A 23,587-nucleotide genomic window follows, 5' to 3' on the forward strand; every position below is an offset into this window, starting at 1 on the left:
GATGAGATTAAGGCTCATTGCCCTTCTTTCTACTCTAAATCATTCTTTCTCGGAACCTCAAAAGATTAGCTTTGCTTGCTTCCTTCAGTCTCTAATTGCTCCTACAATCTTCAGTCACTGCCTTGTCTTCTCTTTTCTTTTCTATTTTGCCCTGGAGACCCTGCTTCTTTGCCTGCATTTTGCAATTAAAATAAACTGGAATTTGTATATTAATTGATCGTACTATAACTGCAACAAATCATCAAAAGGCTTCTCTGATAGCACCTCCCAAACACACGACCTCCACCACCCAAAAGTACAAGGGCAGGAGGTGTGTGGTAACACCATCACCTCCAAGTTCTCCTCCCAAGTCTCGCACCAAGTTGATTTGGATATTTATTGCTGTCCCTTCATCGTCACTGGGTTAAATCCTGGAAGTCGCTACCTAATAGCACAGTGGTAATACAGTCGCCACATGGAATATGCTTCAAGGAAGCCCACCATCACCTTCTCAAAGGCAACAAGGGATGGGCAATAAATGCTGGCCTTGCTGTCAAAGAGACTCAACACCTCCCTGATTGCAAAACCCATCTGCCAATGTCATTCTTTTCTTAAAAACACAACCTTGTCTTCCAATATAATCTTTCAAAATTCTTCCCCAAATTTTAACCAATCCTGTCCTCTCAGTTCTTTTTGAAATTTACCTTACCTCTGCTGAAACGCTCATCGTAAAATGTAACTCATGTAATTGGCACCAAAGAGGAGAAATATTTGTATTGCTATTGTTTCTGATGACAAACCGAAGTGGGTCTGTTCTTGCAGGTCCTTCTAAATTATTGTAATATTTTTAGTTTTGAAGATCTTGGGATGTGGGTATCATTGGCAGCGCTGGCATTTATTGCCCATCCCTAATTGCCCTGAGAAGCTGGAGGTGGGACTGCTTTCTTGAACCACTGGTACTGATTTTGATAGAACACCCTGGTTTCTTCAGGAGCAGTTAAGAATCAACCATGTTGGTGTAGGACTGGAGCCACATACTGACCAGACTGGCTAACATCAGGTTTCCTTTGTTCTCTAAAGGACATTAATGAACCAGTTGGACCTTTCCAACAGTCCCGACAGTTCTATGGCCTCATTATTTATTTTATTTAGAGATACAGCACTGAAACAGGCTCTTTGGCCCACCGAGTCTGTGCCGACCATCAACCACCCATTTATACTAATCCTACACTAATCCCATATTCCTACCCCATCCCCACCTTCCCTCAATTCTCCTACCACCTACCTATACTAGGGGCAATTTACAATGGCCAATTTACTTATCAACCTGCAAGTCTTTGGTTGTGGGAGGAAACCGGAGCACCCGGCGAAAACCCACGCGGTCACAGGGAGAACTTGCAAACTCCACACAGGCAGTACCCAGAATCGAACCCAGGTCACTGGAGCTGTGAGGCTGCAGTGCTGACCACTGCACCACTGCAACCAACTTTTTATTTCCAGATTTTTATTTTAAACTGAATTCAAATTCTCAGACTACAATGACGGGATTTAAACATTCTCTGGATTATAATTCCAGGCCTCTGGATGACTAGTAACAACATAACCAGTGCATTATCAAATCTTGGCAAGTGTTTCCTTTTTGATGCTTTCTCTCTCCACGTCCATTCCCCTCACTCCTTCCTGATAGCCCCTTCCAAAGACCTGCTTCCAACTGGGATACAGATCCACAGGTGCCAAGACTCCCTCTGGTATGTTGGCTAAGTGCTCATTTTTCCCATACATTGGGTGCCAGCAGGATATTGAGCTGCGGAAAGTGCTGCAGCTGATTCTGTACTCAACAACTGTCCGTATACTTGCACTTTCCAACAGGTCTCGCTGAGTAATGACCAGGAATGTCCCTAGACCAGGATCAGTCTTCCTACTGCCTTGATTGAAATCAATCTTTTAATTGATATCCAGACGTTTCTGTGTCTTCACCTGCTATGGGAGGACTGGGGCCATTTCCTCCCTCTTCTAATGAGTTTAAGTTTTTGGAATGAAAATCTGGTTGTGAATTGTCTCTCTGACTTTACGTTTGGATTGTTTTGTGTTCTCCAGGTTATCCGATTGAGCAGGAGACCATCGGGAAGGCCATGCAGAGTTCAAAGCAGATGTTTCTTGGGAAGAGCCGTGCTATGGAAAATCCACCTCTAAATAATAGCAGGAAGGACAAGGTCAGTGTTAGGCAGTGGAGGAGAGTTCAATTTGTCTGGCCAATTCTGGAAAAGCCTTACTCCATCAACCCTTAGTCTAACAATGACTGTTAACACGCTGTGTCGGCATGAAATCGATGGGCTGAATGGCCTCCTTCTGTGCTGTTATGACTCTAACTTCTTCACCCTTGCCCACCCCCTTCCCAGGGTGCTGTGAAACTCATTAATTTTACCCCATTCTCCTCCCAGTAACTCCTACTACTAACAACTTGCATTTGTATAGTGCCTTTAATATATTAAAATATCCCAAGGCACTTTTCAGAAGTGTTAGCGACCAAAAATTGACACTGAGCCTCGAGAGATAGTAGGACAGGTGGCAAAAAGCTTGGTCAAAGAGGTAGGTTTTAAAGCATGTCTTAATAGAGGAAAGCAAGGAAGAGAGGCAGAGAGGTTCAGGGAGGGAATTCCTGAGTTTAGGGCCGAGGCAGTTGGCTGCCAATGGTGGAGCGAAGAAAATCGGGGATGCTCAAGGCCAGAATTGGAGGACCACAAAGATCTCGGAGGGTTGGAGGAAATTACAGAGAAAGGGAGGGGCGAGACTATGGAGGTATTTAAAAAACAAGTGGGAGAATTTTAAAACGGAGGCGTTGTCCGACCGGGAACCAATGTAGGTGAGCGAGCAGAGGGGTGATGGGTGAATGGGACTTGGTGCAAGTTAAGATACGGGCAGCAGAGTTTTGGATGAGCTCCAGTTTCTGAAGGGTGCAAGGTTGAAGGCTGGCCAGGAAACCACTGAAGTGGTCGAGTCTAGAGGTAACAAAGGCATGGAAGAAAGTTTCAGCAGCAAGATTGACTGAAGCAGTGAAGGAGATGGGCGATCTTCTGGAGGTGGACAACAGTGTTCTTGGCGATGGAGTGGTTTATGTGGTGGAAAACTCAGCTGAGGGTCAAAATAGGTCTCCTGGAACAAGATGTTGTGCAACTGGGTCAGTGCTACTCTCTGAGGAGCAGGGTTTGTTCTGTGGCTGTTCTGCTCTCCTCTTGGTTTTCCTACCCTAATCCACTCATTTGCGGATATCCTAATGCAGGGTTCTCTGCTGTTTTGCCATCCCCCCAGCACCATTTCCTCCCCACCCAAATGTTGAGTCAATTGCCCTTTTATTGTTTCTCCCATCGTGCGACTGGCTAACCCCTCCCTCCCTGGACTCCTATGCCCCAGGTGTTCAACCTTCCCTCACACTGGGTGCACACTGTCTGACCTATGACTCATTCTCCTGCTGATTCCACAGTGCAGGAGAGCGGGAGTGAAAATCTCATGCCCTATAGGCAAGGGCCAGCTCTTTGAAACATACTAAGTGGAAGGATAAAAGCATAGTAGTAAGCTTCTTTATATAAATATCCTTAGCTGAAACTCTTTCAGAATAAAGGGATTAAAGTTCTGCAATTATTTTATGACACAAAGATTTTTTAAAATCAAAATAAATGGTTAAAATAAGAAACTAAACTAATAACGAGGTCTGTGTCCTATTCCCAACCTCAACATGTTATTTATTGATGGGGTAGACTGGACAGTCCAGTTTATGGCTGGTCAGTCCCCTGTCTGGTACCAGATGCCTTTATGGCCAGTATTTCTATTTTGAAACACCACTAAGAACCAAAGTCGTTTATCTTCGTTGGAGTGTGTGATTCTTTCCCCACCGCTCCCACAGCTGATGAGCTTGGCGTGTGTGATTCCCACCATGCCTGATGACCCCCTGGCCTGTACCTGTACGTCTAGGCCCCGGCACCAGCCCCCATGCTCAGCCTCCGTCCCCATGCTGCTACGGCAATCCCGCTCCAAGACAGATTGAAGCTCCGCCCCTCCCCAAACTCTGGCCCTAGTCCCAGTTTAAGTCACAGGACATGGAGTAAAGAGTCAGCCTCTTGATCTTAAAGAAGCCACGTCCTGCGAGAGAGACAGTGTGGGTGTTGGCAGGTTAGTGTCTGGTATTCTTGAGTTCTGTCAGTGACCACCCTATTTACTGAGCAGTATTTTTGCCTGGAGAGATTCTGCTTTGTAATTGTGGCAGCATTGACTTTTTTTTTCCTTTTTTGTTTCATCCATGGGTGAGAAGGTCGGAGGTCGTGGTCTTCCAGCCATGATTTCCCATCACTGTTGGCTATTCCTTCAGTCGTTGCCTCTAATCCTGTGACCTTCCTACTTATACCTTTCAGGATTCAAGAGTGACAGAGTCTCCACTTGCAAAACAAGGAGATGACGGGAAAACAACAAGTGAAGATTTTAACAGCAGCAATGACCCCGAAGGTATGTAACACGATACTGCTTCCCACTGCTGGGAATCAGGGAGGTGCATGGGCAGCCATTTTAATTTTTCTCCACGCACAGGATGCTGAATAAAATGGCTGCTCCTTGCACGTCACCGATCTGTACGATATCCACCTTTGCTAGTTAGCGTTTCTATCTGAAAGATTACTCTTTATTTTTATCTCCCTATCACAATGTTCCATTCCAGCTTGAAGAAATCCTGCTGGTATTCTAATTAATTCATTTTGTTTATGTTTGCATCAGGAAATTTGACTCTGTCGGGGTCAAAAGGCTACGAGTCGAGAGGTGGCAGCAACCATGAACACATCAAGCGACCAATGAACGCATTCATGGTCTGGGCAAAGGATGAGCGAAGGAAGATTCTTCAGACTTACCCTGACATGCATAACTCCAGCATCAGCAAGATACTGGGTAAGGAGGTAGCCAGGAATCCAGCACAACCAAGAGAGAATATGGCCCCCTGCCCATAGTCTGCAATCCTGTAGAACACATGCTCTTCTACATGGAGCCCTAATCCCATACAGCTCACCCTACACTCTGTAGAAGGCCCTGATCCTACAGAACTCGCCCTAACCTCTCTAGAGACCCCTAGAAAATGCATTCGCCCTCCAGAAGAGATTCTGAATTGAAAGAACATGCAGTCCTCTCTATTGGGGCTCTAAATCTAGAGAATACACAGTCTTCTCTATTGAGGTTGTGAATCTAGACAGCATGGGGTGTTCCTCCATTCCTATTCCAATGACTTAATGGGTGTTGCATCCAGTGATGTTCAACTCTGCCTTTGGGCATTTTTGTATAAAGGGTTGGGTTACAGACAATGACAGATGGAAATTCAGCAACTCTTGGCTTACAGAGAATGGGTGTTGCAGCGTCAGCAGTAAGGAGTTTGATTCCAATGTAGAAGGAAAGAACTTGCATTTATATAGCGACTTTCATGACCACAGGACATTATGAAGTACTCTTGGAAGTTTAGTCATTGGCGTAATGTAGGAAACAGCAACCAATTTGTGTATAGCAAGCTCCCACAAACAGCAATATGATAATGACCAGATAATTTTTTTTTGTGATGTTGATTGAGGGATAAATATTGGCCAGGACACCAGGGAGAACTCCCCTGCATTTCTTTGAAATAATATCTTTTATGTCCACTTGAGAAATCAGATGATGCCTCGGTTTAACGTCCCATCTGAAAGACAGCACCTCTGCCAGTGCAGCACTGTCTCACCACTGCGCTGGAGTGTCAGCCTAGAGTGGGACCAGAACCTTCTGCCTTGAAGGCAAGAGTGTTATGAACAGAGCCACAGCTGACACTAAATTACTATAGCACTGTATCGAGGGATGAAACTTGCATGTTTACAAGGATGTCCTTGTGCTTTTTTACCTGGGTGCAGTATACACGAGTGATCATTCAGTGCAGTAGGTCATTTTATCATCAGCATCTAATCTGTGCTATTTTTAATGGGTGTGAACATTTTTATCTACGAGTTTGCTTAATGACTGCAGAAAGGTATTTGTGTGACATTGTTTATCTGTGGGTGTAACCTTTTGAGGAGACAACCCTCCTTTCCCATGGATACCAAATCTTTCCATTGTCTCTCAAAACTAGCTCTGCCAACATGCTGCTGCTGTGAATGGAAGTCTGATCCTTTGTATGAAAAGCACAAAGTTTTGTATTTATACAACTCCTTAATACACCTTTCAGTAACATGACAAAGTACTCCATGGACAATAATTAACTTTGAAGTGCAGTGATTGCTATTGAGTAGGCAAATGTGGCAGCCATTTTGTGCAAAGTGCAATCCCATGAAGAGCTGTGAGGTGCATCATTGCTCTGTTTTTGATTGCCCTGGTTGAAGGATGAATGTGTGCACCTGGTCAATTGAGGGAAAGTTGCTTGGTGTCGACCTTAGCTCAGTGGATAGCACTCCCATCTCATAGTCAGAAGGTCATGGGTTTAAATCCCACTCTAGAGATTTGAGCACACTCTCCAGTGCAATACTGAGGGACAGTTGCATTGTTGGAAGTGCCTCTTTTGGATAAGGCGTTAATCTGAGGCTACGTCTGCCCATTCTGGTAGGCGTTAAAAGATCCAGTGGCACTATTTGAAGTAGAGAAAGGGAGATCTCCCCCATTTTCTGGCCAACCAACATCACCAAAACAGATTACCTGGTCATTGGGACCTTGCTGTGTGCCATTTGGCTATCGCATTTCCCTATACTGTAACACTGACTACACGTCAAAAGTACTTAATTTCCTGTAAATCACTTTGGGACATCCTGAGATTGTGAAAGGTGCTATAGATGAACAAGTGCTTTCCTTGAAGAATGGGTCAGTTTGCAATAGTGTAGAGTAAGAGGGGATGCATGATGGTGAGGTGGGGGAGTCATTCTATAGTACCTGAGCCGCACTGGAGCACAGAGGGCTTTCTACAATACAGGATGCCTGTGCAAACAGATAATGTAACTTAAAATGGCAACAATAGAACAAAATGTGATGAGAGATTAGTGGAATTATCTCCACAAAAGAATATTTGATAAATGAAAGGAATCCCTACGACGGGAACTATGCCAGTAGGAAATTACTAAGGGAATAAATGAATATGAAGGAGATTAAAGAGATGAGTAGAGATATAAGTGTACAGATGGAATTTTACTCATGCCATGGAGCTGGAGGCAATGCATGGAGAATACTCACCTATCATTCCCTACATTGTTTCTTTTATATCCTCCAGTGTTGCATTTCTGTTGAGTATGTGTCGCTGCTTCTGCTTTTTCAGTGGAAAAGAGGCGAGTGAAAATGTATATTAATAGTCGAAGAAGTGCGACATTTCTGCATTACTCTGCAAGCAGAATCTCCAGCACCATAAGAAAACACAATGCAGATTACTAACAGGACACACCTCAATGTCGTGTGAGGATTAATACCTGGGTGCTGTAAGCATGTCGTCAGCCCAAGATCAAGTCATCAAACTATTATTCATTTGGTGTTTTCTGTATTACTGTTGAAATTTACACAATAGTTTTAACAGGTTTTAACACTGACAAATGTGAGGTGATGCATTTTGGCAGAAGGGATAGGGAGAGGCAATATATACTTAATGGCATAGTTCTAAAGAAAGTGCAGGAACAGAGGGATCTGGGAGTTCATGTGCATTGGTCTTTGAAGGTGGCAGGACAGATTGAGAGAGTGGTTAGTAAAGCATATGTGATCTTGGGCTTCATAAATAGAGGCATTGAGTACAAAAGCAGGCATGCTATGCTGAACCTTTATAAAGCTCTGGTTAGACCCCAACTGGAGTATTGCATCCAGTTCTGGTCACCTCACTTTAGGAAGGATGTGAGGGTCCTTGAAAGGGTGCAGAGGGATTTACCAGAATGGTTCCAGGGATGAGGGATTTTAGAGTCACAGTCATAGAGTTATACAGCACAGAAACAGGCCCTTCGGCCCATCGTGTCTGTGCCGGCCATCAAGCACCTATCTATTCTAATCCCATTTTCCAGCACTTGGCCTGTAGTCTTGTATGCTATGGCATTTCAAGTGCTCATTTAAATACTTCTTAAATGTTGAGTGTTCCTGCCTCTACCATCACTTCAGGCAGTGCGTTCTAGATTCCAACCACCTGCTGGATGAAAAATGTTTTCCTCCAATCCTCTCTAAACCTCCTGTCCCTTAGCTTAAATCTATGCCCCCTGGTTATTGACCCTTCGCTAAGGGAAAAGGTTTCTTCCTATCTAACCTATCAATGCCACTCATAATTCTGTATACGTCAATCATGTCACCCCTCATCCTTCTCTGTTCTAAGGAAGGCAACCCTAGCCTTTTCAGTCTCTCTTCATAGCTGAAACGCTCCAGCTCAGGCAACATCCTGGTGAATCTCCTCTGCACCCTCTCCAGTGCAATCACATCCTTCCTATAGTGTGGTGCCCAGAACTGTACACAGTACTCCAGCTGTGGCCTAACTAGCGTTTTATACAGCTCCATCATAACCTCCCTGCTCTTATATTCTATGCCTCGGCTAATAAAGGCAAGTATCCCATATGCCTTCCTAACCACCTTATCTACCTGTGCTGCTGCTTTCAGTGATCTATGGACAAGTACAGCAGGTTCCGTCTGACCTTCTGTACTTCCTAGGGTCCTACCATCCATTGTATATTCCCTTGCCTTGTTAGTCCTCCCAAAATGCATCACCTCACACTTCTCAGGATTAAATTCCATTTGCCACAGCTCCGCCCATCTTACCAACCCATCTATATTGTCCTGTAATCTAAGGCTTTCCTCCTCACTATTAACGACACCACCAATTTTCGTGTCATCTGCGAGCTTACTGATCATACCTCCTATATTCATGTCTAAATCATTAATGTAGACTACAGACAGCAAGGGTCCCAGCACCGATCCCTGTGGTACACCACTGATCACAGGCTTCCACTCGCAAAAACAACCTTCCACCATTACCCTCTGTTTCCTGCCACCAAGACAATTTTGGATCCAATTTGCCAAATTGCCCTGGATCCCCTGGGCTCTTACCTTCTTAACCAATCTCCCATGAGGGACCTTATCAAAAGCCTTACTGAAGTCCATGTAGACTACATCAACTGCTTTCCCCTCGTCTACACATCTAGTCACCTCCTTGATAAATTCAATCAAGTTAGCTAGACATGATCTCCCCCTGACAAAGCCGTGCTGACTATCCCTGATTATTCCCTACCTCTCCAAATGGGGATTAATCCTGTCCTTCAGAATTTTTTCCAATAGTCTCCCAACCACTGATATTAGACTCACCGGCCTGTAATTACCTGGCTATCCCCGCTACCCTTCTTGAATAATGGTATCACATTCGCTGCCCTCCAGTCCTCTGGCAGCTCTCCTGTGGCCAGAGAGGATCTGAAAATTTGTGTCAGATCCTCTGCTATCACCTCCCTTGCCTGACACAATAGCCTGGGATACATCTCATCTGGGCCTGGGGATTTATCCGCTTTTAAGCCCGCTAAAACAGCTAATACTTCCTCCCTTTCAATGTTAATATGTTGAAGTATGTCACAGTCCCCCTCCCTGATCTCTACACCTGCATCGTCGTTCTCCACAGTGAAAACAGATGAAAAGTAATCATTTAAAACCTCACCTCTGTCCTCCAGTGACACACACTGATTGCCACTTTGGTCCCTAATGGGCCCTACTCTTTCTCTGGTTATCCTCTTGCCCTTAATATACTTATAAAACGCCTTAGGATTTTCCTTTATATTGACCGCCAATGTTTTTTCATGTCCCCGCTTCCCTCTCCTAATTATTTTTTTAAGTACCCCCCTACACTTTCTATACTCCTCTAATGCCTCCACCTTTTTCAGTGCTCCGAATCTGCCATAAACCTCTTTTTTTTTTTTTCCTGATCCAATCCTCTATATCCCTTGACTTCCAGGGTTCCCTGGACTTGATGGTCCGACCCTTCACCTTAACGGGTACATGTTGGCTCTGAACCCTCATTATTTCCTCTTTGAATGACTCCCACTGGTCTGATGTAGACTTTGCTACAAGTAGCTGCTCCCAGTCCACTTTGGCCAGATCCTGTTTTATCAAATTGAAATCGGCCTTTCCCCAATTCAGTACCTTTATTTCCAGTCCGTCTTTGTCCTTTTCCATAACTGCCTTAAATCTTAGAGTTATGGTCACTATCCACGAAATGCTCCCCCACTGACACTTCTATCACTTGTCCAGCTTCATTCCCCAGGATTAGGTCCAGTACTGCCCCTTCTCTTGTAGGACTTTCTATGTACTGGCTCAAAAAGATTTCCTGTATGCATTTTAAAAATGTCTCCCCCTTTAAGCCTTTTGCACTAAGACTATCCTAGTTGATATTCGGTAAGTTGAAATCCCCTATATTATTACCCTATTATTTTTACACCTCTCTGAGATTTGCCTACATATCTGTTCCTCAACCTCTCCCTGACTGTTTGGAGGCCTGTAGTATACCCCCAGCCAAGTGATTGCCCCCCTTTTGTTCTTGGGTTCTACCCATATGGCCTCATTTGAGGAACCTTCTCAGATATCATCCCTCTTTACTGCAGTAATTGACTCCTTGATCAATAGTGCAATACCACCTCCTCTTTTATCCCCTCCCCTATCACGCCTGAAGATTCTATACCCTGGAATATTGAGTTGCCAGTCCTGCCCCTCCCTCAGCCATGTCTCTGTGATAGCAATAATATCATAATCCCATGTGCTAATCAATGCCCTTGCATTAAAGTATATGCAATCCAGTCTTGCATTATTCACTTGAATCTTAACAGGTCTATATTTGCTCTGCCTTCCAGACTGACTCAGTTTCTCTTCTATATTTGGCTGTGCCTCACCCGCTACTGTACCTCCACTCTGTATCCCATCCCCCTGCCAAATTAGTTTAAACCCCCCACCCCCCCCCCCCCCCCCCAACAGCACTAGCAAACCTCCCAGCAAGGATGTTGGTCCCGTTCCGGTTCAGGTGCAACCCATCCAACTTGTACTGGTCCCACCTTTGCCAGAAACAGACCCAGTGATCCAGGAACCTAAAGCCCTCCCTCCTGCACCATCTCCTCAGCCACGCATTCATCTGCTGTCTCCTCCTATTCCTATACTCACTAGTACGTGGCACAGGGAGTAATCCAGAGATTACAACCTTTGAGGTCCTGCTTTTTAATCTGCTACCTAGCTCCCCAAATTCTTGTTGCAGGACCTCATCCCTCTCTACCTATGTCATTGGTACCAATGTGTACCATGACCTCTGACTGCTCACCCTCCCCCTTCAGAATATCCTGCAGCCGCTCTGTGGCATCCTTGACCCTAGACCCAAGGTTACGTTGGAGAAGCTGGGTTGTTTTGCTGGAGCAAAGGAGATTGAGGGGAGATTTAATAGAGGTGTAAAAGATTATGTTAGGTTTAGAGAAGTTAGACAAGGAGAAACTGTTCCTATTAACTAATGGTACAAGGACTAGGGGACACAGATGGAAGATTTTGGACAAGAGATGCAGTGGGTGGTAATGACCTGGAATTCGCTGCCCACAGGGGTGGTGGAAGTGGAGACAATCAGTGACTTCAAAAGAAAATTGGATGGCCACTTGAAGGAAATAAATTTGCAGAACTACCGGGGATCAAATGGGAGACTGGGATTGACTGGAGAGCCCGAGTAGAGCCGGCATGGACTCAATAGGCTGAATGGCCTCCTTCTGTGCCGTAAATGATTCCGAGGTGTCAATCCATTGATATTTGCTGAGAGATTGTGTTGCACATAGGCCATTGCTTGTCTCCGATCTAGGTTGAAACCAGTCTAGTGGTGAGTCCAGCCCAGTTCCATTGTGGCAGTGAGCCCCACAGCACTCAACCGCCTAAAAATTAGCACTAAGTTGCCAGTCTTATTTGGTCCACTGACATGTGATACCAATTCCTATTCTCACATCATCCCCATACTTGTGGATCAGCATTGGCTACTGGCCTGGCATCACTTCAAATTTAAAATTCTCATCCTTGTGCTCAAGTCCCATCATGGACTTTCCCCTCCCCACCTTTGTGATCTCCCCCAGTCCAACTGCAAACTCTGCGCTGCTCCTATTCTGGCCTCTTGAGCATTCCCAATTTCCTTTGCCCACCATTAGCTGCTGTGCCTTCAGCTATCTAGGCCACAAGTGCTGAAATTTCCTCCCTAAGCTTCTCCGCCTCTCTACCACTTCTTAAAACCACCTCTTTAACCAGGCTTCTGGTCATCTGCCCTAAAATATCTCCGTGTCGAATTTGTCTGGTAACACTCCTGTGAAGCGTGTTGGGCTGTTTATTATGCAAAGGCCCTACATAAATGCCAGTTGTTGTTGTGAGAATGGGAAATGGAAATGGGCAAAGTTGGCTTGTCGTCAGGGGTAATCCACTGAGACTGGAAGTTAAGGCACATTTATCAGCACAAGTACTGCAGTACCACTCAGAATCTAACCTATGCTGTCCATGCCCGAGTATGCCCAGAGGCAACGACCTGTTTTAGAAATCTAATCAGTATTGTGTAGAATGTCTGTGTGTAGTTTTTTTCCCCACTGGCTTTTCCTCGCATGAAGCTGCTGGGATGAATGATTAATAGACTGAATGCAAAGAGCTGCTAATTGTCTGTAATAAAAACAAGAAATGCTGGTTGTCTGTGCTTGTCTGCAGTTTGTAGAATTCTTGAATTAACTACGATATTTCAACAGCAGTCTGCTCCCCCACCCTCAACCCATCTATTACGAGCCCTTACCTTTCCGAGATTAACCCACCTATCCCAGATCTAAAATTAACAATTGATCTCCCATCAATGGTTGTTTGTGGAAGAGAGTTCCGAATTTCTATCACCCTTTGAATGTGGAAGTGTTTCTAGTTTCATTCCTAAAAAGTCTGGCTCTAACTTTTAGATTATTCCCACTAATCCTCGACTCCCCAACCTGCGGATCTACGCTATTGGTTCCCCTTTATATCTTGAAAAGCAGATCAAATAACCCCTTAACCTTATAAATTCCAGGAAATACAACCATAGTTTGTGTAATTTCTCCCCATAATTTAACCCTTGGAGTCCCCAGGTATCATTCTGATAAATCTATGCTGCTATTTGTCCAAGGCAGATATATCCTTCCTAAGGTGTGGTGCCCGGAACAAAACACCGTACTCTAGGTGTGGTCTAATCAGAAACAAAAACAGAAAATTCTGGAAGTACGCAGCAGGTCAGGCAGCATCTGTGGAGAGAAAAGCAGAATTAACGTTTCAGGTCGATGAACTTTCATCAGAACACCTGCCTGACTTGCTGAGTGTTTCCAGCAGTTTCTATTTCAGATTTCCAGCATCAGTATTTTGCTTTTATATTAGTGGTCTAACCAGGGTTTTGTATAACTGTGGCATAATTCTACCCAATACGTCCAGCCTACTTGCAGTAGAATTAAAATTATTGGAATTACCTTTGCAATTGATGGAAACCTTTTGATGTTTGTTGTCTTATGCTATCCCGGTGGGAATCTAACTGGCTTTCCCGGTTATTATCTGGATGAGTGTGATTTAATGAATGGCCATGCTTTTCTCTCATTAGCACCAGTGCAGTTTGCTGTTTACGCTGAAGTATCTCTGATTTTAGGGTCCCGTTGGAAATCGATGTCAAATGTTGAGAAGCAGCCTTACTACGAGGAACAAGCAAGGTTGAGTCGACAACACCTGGAGAAATATCCAGACTACAAGTACAAGCCTAGGCCGAAACGGACCTGCATCGTGGATGGGAAGAGGCTGAGGGTTGGCGAATACAAGGCATTGATGAAGTATAGACGGCAGGAAGTGCAGCACTGCTACTCTGTTGGGTAAGTCTCCCCAGGGCTCAAAAGGAAAATGGCAGCTGTATGGCTTTGAGAGACATCACCTGCAATTCCATACTTTTTTTTTCTCTTCTGGTCATCTCTCTCACTCTTTTTGAAAAGAAGTGGAAGTAAAAATTGGGAGAGATGTAAACTGAGCAGCTGATCTGCTAGTACACTATCACATAAAGTCAAAATGACCCCTAGTGACTCCTTGACAGGTTGCACAGACATCAATTTGCCCCTAAGTGGCTATTTTTCATGTGCCACTTGCTTTCTGTTCCAACCTAGAGGGCATCACAACCTTGACCAGCCATATCCCTCACCCCATAGTCACGTGCCCACTTCCAGTAGACAATGCCGATTGTCCCCTGTCTATTACTTGCCTTGTTGAGATCAGCTAATTCAGTGTAGACCAAACCGAGCCATTTTCCTCCGCTAATGCCCATAGGAGAAGCCATTTGCTCTACCTTTATTGGTGCATCGAGCCCACCAGTTCTCCAGCACGGCCCTTGCCTTATACCCAGCCACCTGTTGCCAGAAGGGTGTATATAGAGTTTGAAGGTTCTACGACCCTGTTCAATTGCCCTGCATGAAGAGACAATGAGCTACACTTGTCAAAGATTCTTCCACACCCCATGTTAGCATGGATATGCTAGGACAATTGGAACTTTCAGGAGCGGGATAGCTAGATCTTTATTGGGAAAGAGTATTGAGTGATATGGAGCAAAGGCAGGTAAATGGAGTTGAGGTGCAGATCAGCCATAACCTAATTGAATGGTGGAGCAGTCCTGAGGGGCTGAATGGCTTACTCCTGTTCCTTTGAATGCCAAGTTAGTAAAGAATGAGGTGTTTCTACTCAAAGTATTGTCAGTGGTGATATGACTTTAGAAAGTCTTGGGGAATAATTTTAGTGGTTTAGGGATAGTCCTTCCTCTTGTACTTTTCTGAAGTGCCTGAGGACATGCAATTAGTAAGTGACAACTACATTTGCAAAGAACTAATGGCAACTCCACAATCATGCGGAAGTCTCAAAGTTAACTTGGACCAGCCTGAAGGAAAAGAGAAGTGGAGATCAGACGGCATGAAGTTTTAAAAGAATTTGTTTCCAATTTTGAATGTTGCCCACCGAAATTCCAGTGCATGTTGTTCCAGCCATTGGTTGGAAAATCACGCAATGTGTGTGCCAGAGCTTCCGATGTGCATTCGCGGTTGGGGAAAGCTCCACCACCAGAAGCACAGTGTTGTATTTTACCCCTTGAAATCTTTGAAGGTTGTCGGAGTGAAGAAAAGTAAGGAGTTCCTCAGTTTGAGTTTTCCATAATGGACTCTCACTGGCACCTCCCAGGCAAAGAGAGCTTCCTATCAATGGCCTGCTGTTTCTCTGTTCTTGTGACTTGCATGCTGGCTGAAAGTGGAATACTGGTCCTTCCAGCAGTAAGAGACTTGTTGGTGTTCAATACTGTTGGCCATGGGACAGCACAAGGCTCGTACTCCCGGTGCTAATCTGTTATCAGAACATCTCTCGCAATTACAAAAATTTCACAATGGGACTCTTCCTGAATAAGCACCTTGAAAGAAAGTTGTTATGACCAGGTGGGAAAGGTGTTTAGGGGTCCCTCTCAGCCTTCACCTAGTCTTACCGTAACAGGGTTCAATTTTTAAAACACAGTGTTTTTAGCTCCCCCTTGGTGAATCCTTGTTCACCGCTTTCCAATTATAGGGCAAAGAAACCAGCACTAGCTGGTTTTCTTAGGTTTAAAGAAGAAAGGTTGAAATGTATTAAACTTAAACTTTAGCTCTAATTCAGTTAGCGCCTATGGATATACGACACACCCACACTAGCATGCATAGTTGATACACACATGCAGATAGAGACAGAATAGAGCAGAAGAAATAAAGTGGAAAAGTTTGAGGCAATATCTGAAGAGTTTTTGTTACAGTTCTTCGAGCTCACTGTCGAGTCCTTGATTGTAGGTAGATCTTGCTTTTCATTGGGGCCCAGTATTCTTCTTAAACCTTGTTCACTGTAGTAGACTTTTCTCTGTTGGGGTTCATGTGTCTTCAATGAATTCAGAGGCTTGTGAGAAAGATCTGGGAGCAGATAGGAGAGATCTTCTCAGTCCAGGAGCAAATAGTCTTTCTGAGTTCAAACTGTACAATTCAGAAACACTCAGGTGGCCAAGCAGGTTAGTCATGTGATGAGCTGGTCTGACCACATCTGTTTGTGGATTCGGCTATCTCAGCAGTCATTCTGAAATTTGAGATCCCTCACCTTCAATGTCTGGTGCTCAAAGTCCATTGTGGGTTAAACGTGTCAGGGAATGGTCCTTTGTCCTTCCAAGCACTGTCTGTTAATATGCAAATGTATTTTCCAGCCATGGCTGATCTGTTTAACAAGTCATTTCCTTGCTCCAGCAACATTTTAAAATCAATGTTCATGACAAAGTTAATGTGCCTCATTCTTGGCAGGTGGGGACCTAGCATGACAAAAGTTTTATATTTATATAGCATTTCACGACAGCAGGACATCCCAAATCACTTTACAGCCAATCAGACACTTTTGAGGTATCGTCACTGTTGTAATGCAGGAAACATGGCAGTCAAATTGCAAACAGCCATGTCCCATAAACAGCCATGTGATAATGACCAGATAATCTGTTTTAATTTGTTGAGGGATAAATACTAGCCAGGGCACCAGAGAGAACTCTCAGAATATCGCCACAGAATCTTTTGCGTCCACTTGAGAGGACAGACGGGGTCTCAGTTTCACATCTCATGCAAAAGACAGCACCTCTGGCAGTGTAGCACACCCATAGTACTACACTGGGGTGTCAGCCTAGATTTTGTGCTCAAGCCTCTGGAGTGGATCTTGAACCCACAACCTTCTGACTCAGAGAGGTGAAAGTGCTACCCATTGAGCCATGGCTGGCTGGTGAGGTGAGCCTAGAACCCCTTTTAAGTTTAGGGTACAAAAACAAAGATCTTTCTATCTGCATTGCTCATTGATCAATCTTGATGTCATTATAGGAAGAATTTCTAATGATTTACTTGCTCCCCCATGCAGGCAGCAGGACCAAGTTCAGTTGCACCCTTCAGAAGTGATGTATCCCGGGCAGATCGGAATGACCTCCATCCCTGTACAGCCGGCAGTATCGGAACACTATCGATCCTGCAGCCCTGATCCCAACATGCCTGTAATCCTCAACACGCGGAGTCTCAAATCAGAACAGGCAGACATGAAGGAAATGCACCTGAGTGATGCCAATGGTGAAATATACGAGTATGGTGAAGAGGACGACTCCGACGTGGAATATCGCAGTGATGGCGAGCTCGTGGTCCTCGCAGACTAGCATCCGCCTGTGACTTTGTTGGCAAAGGTTGCGGAATTGAACCTTTCAAGCACAGATGGGCCAACGTATGTCCTGTCGTACCCTGGCCAACCATTTGAGCAGAGCTACTAGGGGAGGTCTCACTGTTCAGGATTGGGAGGGCAGGGTTAGGGGGTCAGACAAACATCCTCTGCCTCATCCCAAATGTACCTGTTTCTTGGGCCATTTGATGAGATTAGCAGGGTGGAAGGTAAAGATGGGTGAGCCTATGCTTCACTGAGCTAATGTGAATAGTATCAGTATCAAGAGGGAACAGACACTGAACTTGGAGCTTCCCATGCTCATGTCTGCCATGGGCATGTCCGCCATGGTCCTGCTTCATTATAGGTCCTCTGTCACCAGTTGTATTTTGACAGGGTGTGGGTGAAAGAGTGCACACGATCCAGGTGGATTAATGGTTTTCAGGTTTTTCCATCAGCATTGATCATGATTCCATTACTTTATCACAGAAACATACAGCACAGACGGAGGCCATAACGCACATTTAGCCACCTCTCCTAAAGAGTCATTCAATTAGTCCCACTCTCCTGTTCTTCAACCCCCCCCCCCCCCCCCAACTCCCCCACAGCCAAATTTATTCCTTTTTATCCAATTTCCATTTGAAAATTACTGTTGAATCTGCCCTTTCAGGCAGTGCATTCCAGAGCATCGAAACTCTTTTTTAAAAATTTAATCATCTCCCTCTCTGGATTTTTTTCCAATTACCTTAAATCTGTGTCTTCTGTTTCCTGACGCTCGGCCAGTGGAAGCAGTTTCTCCCTATTTATTCTTTCAAAACCCTTAGGGACTCCATCCTTTAAGAAGCGGAGTTTCCCGGTGCGGAGTTTGCAAGTTCTCCCTGTGTCTGCATGGGTTTTCTCCGGGTGCTCCGGTTTCCTCCCACAAGCCAAAAGACTTGCAGGTTGGTAGGTAAATTGGCCATTATAAATTGTCACTAGTATAGGTAGGTGGTCGGGAAATACAGGGACAGGTGGGAATGTTTGGTAGGAATATGGGATTAGTGTAGGATTAGTATAAATGGGTGGTTGATGGTCGGCACAGACTCGGTGGGCCGAAGGGCCTGTTTCAGTGCTGTATCTCTAATCTAATCTAAAAAAAATCTAAGCTTCTCATAACGTGTATACTATCAAACCTCTTGCAATATAGTGCTAATCCCCTTGGTGCATGATTAGTTGCAATTTCTGTATGAAGAAATTGCTTGGTAGTGATTGTTTAGTGAGCAGTATGAGGAGGGTTTCCCAAGAGCTGATTACCTTCCTGTACTCTTGAGGTTTGGGGCCATTTGTTTCTCTCATGGAGTCGAACGGTGGTTCGGACAATGGGTATGAGCGGAGGGGGTTGCGGCTCGGGTCATCAGTTGAGTCATAGAGTTATACAGCACAGAAACGGGCCCATCGTGAGCACCTGACTACTGCGCATCTCGAGACACTCATCAAATTCCGTCCTCATCTAATGGGAATTGCACTTATTGTGGACAATTCCATTATTCACCTTGTTGCTGTGAGAGAGAGAGATCTATTTTGCCTGAGCTGAGTGCTAATGGAAACAATATGGGTATTAGAATCTTGGTTGAATATTTATGGCTTATTATTTCATTCAGCGTAAGTCATCCAAAATCAACATTTCTAATGCAGATTATTGTAAAATACATCCACATTTGGTCTTTTCATTTGCCCCAACCCAAGTGAAATGGTGAAAGACTTAACTCACTTTCTCATGCGATAGACACACACCCAGGTCTATCAAACATAGCTTTACACTCGCGGTGGCTGCAGCATCATCATTAGAGACTTCTTATCCCTCTCTTCCCCCACTGCTCTGCCATAGTCACCACGCTCCAATGGACTTTGCAATCTAAGGAGCAGCCCAGCTTTGCAATTGCATAAACCAGCAAAATTTAATTGACAGCCTACTCCCTGCCTGAATGGAAACCGCCCTAGCAATGTGGTTATCTGCTCTGTTGGTCATTCTACGTAAGAGACAGGTTGGCCTGGCTGATAGGGAAAGGTTTTAGCTGCGTACCGGACATGATGCCTCTTCTCAAATACTTCTCTTCCCTCAGGTACTTGGTAGTATGTTTTTGAAATAGATGTCAATATTTGTATAAAGGAAAAAAAAAATTAACATTACAATCTGTTTACTGAGTGTGCGTGTGTTTTTTTTTAACTAGCAAGAATTTTCTTGTTTCTCATTCTCACTGAGGTCCTGATGATTTCAGCTGAGAAACGGCTGGTGACATGTTCCAGGACTTTAATTTATTTGTTTCCAAGAACAGTTTTTCTTTCCTGCCTCAAGTCATTTTTTTTTTTTGATTGGAATCCAAGAGAGTTTGGTGGATGGGAGATTCTACCAGTATGTTCAAATGCTTGGAGGTTTGATTAGTCCCTCTTAAATGAGTTGGAATTGGGCAAGGAGAGAGGTGTGTGGCTCCAATTACAGGGGATACTTAAAGCTCCCTACACCCTGGTGGTGAAACTCTCCACACCCCACCTGAAGGCATACAGTAAAAAGGGGAAGAGGCAGCAAAGCGAATCCACCATTTTGCAGAACAATCTCAACAAGGAGGGTAGGTGTTCTGGGTGGCACCATGATATAGACATGGACCTAAGGTAATTGACAAGTGTCTGGAAATAACCTAAATTCATTCTTAAGTGAAAGAAATGAGCTCCAAAGGCAGCGGGGAGCCCCTCACATAACGACTGATCACCCTTTGATTGTACTAAAGTAGCTGCTGCCTAAACTGCAGTGAGGTCATCAATGTGCCTCTATTTTCATGTTGTAAGGGTCATCTGCTCCCTTAAGAGGGATTTTTCTATAGATTGGCTCATTTTCTCCCATCCTTACTTTTTTTTCAAATTATTTTTTTCGTTCTCCTTTTTGGTTGGTAATATTTTTCTGGAAAATTGTGGATACACCAATCACAGCTGGAATCACGATCTTGGAGTTAAAAGTACAGCTCTGCAAAATGCCTAGGAGAGTTATCCAGAGCAATGTGATCTTTCTATTGTGTCATGTCTCCCTCCCTCTCTTTTCTCCCCCCCCCCCCCCCACATCTCCCTCCATCTCTCTCCCTCCCTTTCTCTCTCCCCATCTCCCTCACCCTCTCTCCCCATCTCCCTCCCTCTTTCTCTCTCTCCATCTCCCTCTCTCTTTCTCTCTCCCCATCTGCCTCCCTCTCACTCTGTCCCACGCCTCTCTCTCTCTCTCTCTCTCTCCCACCCCCTCTCTTTTTTTCCTTGTTTTTCTTTCTCATTTTCACCCTTGCTTTGTCTCTGTCTCTCTATCTCTTCCATGGGCAGTTGTGCTACCCTTGTGAGCTTGAAAACCATCAAGAAACCCCTGCATTATTTCCCAGTCATCAGATGGGACTAAGTCCAACCCTGGAGACTGCAGAGTTCCATTGTTAGATATCGCTGTGCTTTTCAAAGACTTGTTTTTTATTCCCTCTTCACTTGCACACAATGACCGTGAACCTTGATGCATATTTCATCCCGGTTTCTTTAGCATCAAAGGTGCCACGTTCATGGACCATATTTTCTTACCTTCTGCTTCTGTTTATACAATATAGCCGCCCTGTGCAAGGTGTGCGAGATAGTGATGCAGAGACCATTCAATGCAAATCATTGCAGGATAATGTTACAAAAGTGTGAAACTTTTATGGGAATACCTTTTTAATCAACTTTTTCAGTGTTTCTATTTTTTCTTAATGGGGTGGGGGGGGGGGGGGGACGGAAATTGAAAACAAATTGTGAAATATAATTCCCATACCTTGGAATCTGGTCCTTCTTTTGGAATATTGATTTGGGAGGGAAAATCAAGATTCCTCCTTTTAAAGGAATACAATATTATAAACTTTAATTTAAGCTACCTTAAATGTACATTAGTTCTCATTGTGACCTGGTCCTCATTGGTCCAGTCAGACAGGTGTATGTGGATTGTACAGAACTCTTTTCCAAGCATCATTATGGTGCAATGGCATTTTTGTTTAGGACGGATTTTTTTTTTTTAAAACACAATGTGAATTTGTTTTGATTTATACAGTGTAATATATGACCATGTTTCTGTTAACAAGAGGAGATGATCTCCCATTAGGGGTGATTAAATTTATTAGTACATCTGAATAAAGTGGAATATCTCAGCCACACTGCCTGGTTCCCTTGTCTTTATTTCATGGCTTTAGCCCCATGTTGAACCCTGCTCTGTATCTGGAAGATTTTTTTAAGGATAGATTTCCTCCCCCCCTGGAGATTTCATGGCTGCAAGCGTTGGGTTGGTTGTCGGGGAGGGATGGGGGCTGGTGTTGGGTTAATCCTGGTGTTTGAGCCATTCGTTGTGTAGGGAGGGCAGAACTTGATTGGCCAATTGATCTTTTCCAGCCTGCCTATTTTGTATGTTTGTTTAATGTTGTATGGAGTTCTGGTGAGGCCATTAGGAGTAATGGCATTCCGTTCTGGGCACCACACCTCAGCCTTGGAGTGGGTGCAGCACAGATTCACCGGAATGATATCGGGGCTAAAGGGTTAAATTAGAGGGCAGGTTATATACACTAGACTTGTAATCCCTGAAGTGTAGAAGATTCAGGGTGATCTAATTGAGGTTTTTTGTAAGGTGATCAATTGAGTGGAGAGGAACAATTTTCTCCAGAGGGGGTCAGGAGTCCAGAACAATGGGGCATAACTTTAAAATTCGAGCTTGGCCATTCAGTGATGATGTCGGGAAGCACTTCACACAAAGGATAGTTGTCTGAAACTCTCTCTCCCCAAAAAGCTGTCGCGGTTAGTTCAACTGAAAATGTCAAAACTCAGACCCATAGATTTTTGTTTGAAGAATATTAAGGGATACAAAACCAAGATGGACTTGGACTTGAGATACAGATCAGCCATACCCTAATCAAATGGGGAAATAGGACTGAGAGGCTAGATGCACTATTTCTATTCTTGTGCTTCTCAAGAATTTAACCGTACTTTCCCTTCCACTGTCGCCTGCACTCCAAATTAATTACTTTCCCCATCTCCAAATAATGTATTTCCTTTCTCTTTCATCCCTCTTCCAAATGTGCTGCTTCTCCTCACAATTTTCTCCACTATCATAAAGGTTCAGACTTAGGGGCCTAGTTCCTGGTGTTGGCTATAATTCAGTTGGTAGCACTTATGCCTCTGAGTCGGAAGGTTGTGGGTTTGAGTTCCACTCAGGAGACTTGAGCACAAATTCTAATCTGATGCTCCAGTGCAGTACTGAGGGAGGGCTGCGCAGTCGCAGGTGCAGTCTTTTGGATGAGGTGTTAAAACCGTCTGCCTTCTCAGATTGGTGTAAAAGATTGCACAGCACTTTTTTTTTTTACAATTTATATCAATGACTTGGATGAAGGGACCGAAGGTATGGTTGCTAAATTTGCTGATGACACAAAGATAGATAGGAAAGTAAGTTGTGAAAAGGACATAAGGAGGCTACAAAGGGATATAAAGAGGTTAAATGAGTGGGCAAAGATCTGGCAAATGGAGTATAATGTGGGAAAATGTGAAATAGTCCATTTTGGCAGGAAGAATAAAAGAAGCATATTATCTAAATGGCAAGAGATTGCAGAGCTCTGAGATGCAGAGGGATCGGAATGTCCTAGTGCATGAATCACAAAAGGTTAGTATGCAGGTACAGCAAGTAATCAGGAAAGCTAATAGAATGTTATCGTTCATCGCGAGGGGATATAAAAGTAGGGAGGTTATGCTTCAGCTATACAGGGCATTGGTGAGACCATATCTGGAGTACTGTGTACAGTACTGGTCTCCTTATTTAAGGAAGGATGTAAATGCATTGGAAGCAGGTCAGAGAAGGTTTACTAGACTAATACCTGGAATGGACGGGTTGCCTTATGAGGAATCCGCTGGAGTTCAGTAGAATAAGAGGCGACTTGATTGAAGCATATAAGATTCTGAGGGGTCTTGACAGGGTGGATGTGGAAAGGATGTTTCCTCTTGTGGGAGAATCTAGAACCAGGGGGTCACTGCTTAAAAATAGAGGTCACCTGTTTTAAGACGGAGATGAGGAGAAATTTTTTCTCTGAGGGTCATGACTCTTTGGAACTCTCTTCCTCAAAAGGCGGTGGAAGCAGAGCTTTTGAATATTTTTAAAGCAGAGGTAAATAGATTCTTGATAAGCAAGGGGGTGGAAGGTTATCGGGAGTAGGCGGGAATGTGGAGCTGTGATTACAATCAGATCAGCCATGTTGAATGGCGGAGCAGGCTCGAGGGGCTGAGTGGCCTACTCCTGTTCCTAATTTGTATGTTGGTATGTTTGTATTTTGAAGAAGAGCAGGGGAGCAAGTGATGTCTTGACAGATGATGAGTGTTGTCATCTTACTGACCAAGGTAGCTCAGCCAAGGT

At 44.3% G+C, this 23,587-nt stretch overlaps 1 protein-coding gene across 6 annotated transcripts in view; it reads left to right on the plus strand.

Moving 5' to 3' along the window:
- Positions 1-21,343, plus strand: part of LOC137383959 (transcription factor SOX-13-like) — a 224,584-nt gene extending 203,241 nt beyond the window's left edge. For all 6 annotated transcript variants that reach the window (XM_068057411.1, XM_068057407.1, XM_068057408.1 and 3 more), the window contains 5 exons: positions 2,077-2,192; positions 4,386-4,476; positions 4,741-4,908; positions 13,607-13,823; positions 16,885-21,343. In XM_068057411.1, the coding sequence (XP_067913512.1) occupies positions 2,077-2,192; positions 4,386-4,476; positions 4,741-4,908; positions 13,607-13,823; positions 16,885-17,170 (878 nt within the window). In that variant the 3' untranslated portion in view covers positions 17,171-21,343. The remainder of the gene's footprint in view (positions 1-2,076; positions 2,193-4,385; positions 4,477-4,740; positions 4,909-13,606; positions 13,824-16,884) is intronic.
- The last annotated feature ends 2,244 nt before the right edge of the window (positions 21,344-23,587 follow it).

This window comes from Heterodontus francisci, chromosome 25 (assembly GCF_036365525.1).
Source record: "Heterodontus francisci isolate sHetFra1 chromosome 25, sHetFra1.hap1, whole genome shotgun sequence".
Classification (NCBI taxonomy): Eukaryota; Metazoa; Chordata; class Chondrichthyes; order Heterodontiformes; family Heterodontidae; genus Heterodontus; species Heterodontus francisci.